General features: G+C 41.0%; 1 protein-coding gene across 1 annotated transcript; it reads right to left on the reverse strand.

Annotated features, from left to right (window-relative positions):
• Window positions 1-1,101: 1,101 nt before the first annotated feature.
• LOC144167142 (uncharacterized) lies at window positions 1,102-2,233 on the reverse strand. Its single transcript, XM_077696512.1, has 2 exons — window positions 1,760-2,233; window positions 1,102-1,220 (listed from the first exon to the last, which is right to left on the reverse strand). Exons 1-2 carry the CDS (start codon window positions 2,007-2,009, stop codon window positions 1,138-1,140), a joined length of 333 nt encoding a protein of 110 aa, XP_077552638.1. The 5' UTR covers window positions 2,010-2,233; the 3' UTR covers window positions 1,102-1,137.
• Window positions 2,234-2,524: the final 291 nt, after the last annotated feature.

Consider the following 2,524-nt stretch of genomic DNA (forward strand, 5'->3'; position numbering starts at 1 on the left):
AGGAACTTCAATAATATCCCCAGTGCACTACCTTTCCATTTCACCGAACCACATAGTAGTAGTAGTAACGGCGAGGAACACCACGACACCGCAGCAGCAGGCGCATAACAGCTGCTTTCTAATAAAAGCCGCGTATTTCTTCGCATTGACAAGAGGCAGAACGGCATTTGTTGTCGGGGATATACATAAAAATTAGATCAGTGTAAGAGGACCCTTACAAAAATGGTTACTGAGATTCAATAGCAAGTGAATTGACTTTACTCAATATTGAGAGTCAATTTTCTATTGAAATGTGTTGAGTTCTCATTGAAAATAAGCCGCCGCGTTTAAATTGAAACTCAACATTGTGTTTGAATAGAAAGTCAATTGACTTTACTCAATAGATTCTGTTGAGAGTCAATTGACTTTCTATTGGATTGTTCTATTGAGTTTTCATTGCTAATTGTAGCCGCGTTTCAAGAAAGTTAATAGACTTGACTGATTAGATTGTGTTGAGAGACTTTCTATTGACATGTAGTATTGAGTTCCCATTGCAAATTGGCCGCCGCGTTTCAATTGAAAGTTAACGGACTTCACTGATTAGATCGTGTTGAGAGTCAGTTGACTTTCTATTGACATGTAGTATTGAGTTCCCATATATTGCAAATTGGCCGCCGAGTTTCGATTGTTTATTGACTAGTCAGCACATCTGTTGAGTTCGAATATACTCTTTGCTAACATGTATATTGACTGTTCTATTGACATCCTGTTGAGAGATGCCACATGAAAGTGTATTGACCACTGTCACCATGCGGCAACATGTCAGATCACAGTTAACTCGAAAGAAAAATCGAGCCAATTAAATCGTAAGGTTTGTCGCAGTGCAAAATGCCTACAGAGTTCAACTGAATGTACTGAATCAACTCTCAGCTCTCGAACACGTGTCCAGGTGCCTCTGCAGAGCACATCTAAAATTTAAGTTACATTTTTATTAAAATGCTGCTCGCAGTATTTGGTATTTTAATACAGCAAAAACAATCTCGATACAGCTACGCCTCGTCACGAAAGACCAGACATGCATTATATAAAATGAAGAAACAGTGACAAATGTCCCATTTTTACCTCCTTTATTTCAGTGCAGGATTACATATGCCCTTTTCATTTTATCTCCCTTGCCAGCATGCTTGAAATGCTGTTGCGGACCCTCCGCGGGTCCGCCTTGTACAGGTTCACTGTGTAGCCTGAACAATGCAAGAGGAAACAGACTTATGTTTACTGAGGCACTGTCTGAAATGAAATCACTTGCTCAAGATGCATGCTGGTTTTAGAAGCTGGCTATTTTAAAGGTTAGGAGCTTGGCAAGCTACATATGTAAAAGGCAACAGTTTTAAATGTGCACATACTTTAGCCAAATGTTAATCCTGTGAAACTTCAGCTAGAGAGTGGACTGCCTTCAGTTGTATATAGCTTCCACATAATGAGTGTCTTAAATATAGTGGAAGAAGGAAAATGCACAAAAACAAGCAAAAAGGCGAAAAGTAATTTCCTCGTAAATTCACTGTTTTTCATGCCTTTCTAGCACATAAAAGCTCAGACTTATGCCTTGTTAAGACCAACACTGCACCTATCAAAAAAGAAACCCAGTTTCCTGCCAAAATTAAAAGCAGAACAGATTGTATGACCATAAAATTACAGGTGAAAACAAAACTCAGAAATATAAAAAAAATGGTAGAACTGGCAGAAGCATGGAGGGTTCTGAAAAAAAGTAAAAGGAACGTACTAATTACAGCTTGCAGCCGCGTAGGATCAAGTGCCTCCTTGTGCGTGCAATTCTTCTTCACATTGCAGGGCTTTCCCAGCATTGACCTGCCCAGCAGCTCTTCGGGGGCAAACACGATGCGCAGGAGCCCTCGCGCGAACTTCGCGGCAGAACCGGGACAGTTGCTTTGCAAAGCCTCCAGTGCGCCCTCTTCAACAAGCACGCCACTGCCGATGTCCACCTGCATAATAGGGGCCATAAATTTGGACATACTTATGGGGTACACGAGAGGTATAAGTCACCAGAATACAGATCTGAATTCATAAAAAATGTGAGATGCAGACAGTTGTCTACATGATCTGCTCAAGCAGCTGTACCATACGTACTAGAATCTTGGCCAGGCCAGCCCCAACTCACATCAGCCCTGAAATTTGGAAGGCTTAGAAAATAAAAGAAAAAAAAATTGAATGTAAATCTCCTAAAATAGGTGAGGACTTTATAAGCTACAAAGCTAAAACTACATTTATGAGGAACAAACCTGCTTGAGTACACCCAACATCGTTGTCGCGTTGCTGGCTTTGTTGCCGTTGCGCTCACATTCATACACTGACACAATATTTGGAGCTATCAAATGAATTTGGAATGCTGCACTTTTTGAACAAGCTTGCGGTAAAGCTTTCTAGAACATCATCTCGAGCTTGTCTCGAAGCCCCCTCTAATGCGGACGCTTTTATCATTAATGCTGAGTTGTCATATAGCCTGGACGTTCGATGAGCTGTTGGCCAC

Source organism: Haemaphysalis longicornis, unplaced genomic scaffold (assembly GCF_048455015.1).
Source record: "Haemaphysalis longicornis isolate Haplotype H1 unplaced genomic scaffold, Haemaphysalis longicornis Haplotype H1 scaffold_2, whole genome shotgun sequence".
Lineage (NCBI taxonomy): Eukaryota > Metazoa > Arthropoda > Arachnida > Ixodida > Ixodidae > Haemaphysalis > Haemaphysalis longicornis.

What these genes read in the sequence shown, in the direction of transcription:
- LOC144167142 (XM_077696512.1), bottom strand. Translation starts at nt 2,009, where the DNA reads ATGTCCAAATTTATGGCCCCTATTATGCAGGTGGACATCGGCAGTGGC. An exon ending in GCGGCTGCAAGCTGTAATTA is followed by an intron (nt 1,221 to 1,759) that starts GTACGTTCCTTT and finishes TGCATTGTTCAG; the next exon opens with GCTACACAGTGAACCTGTAC.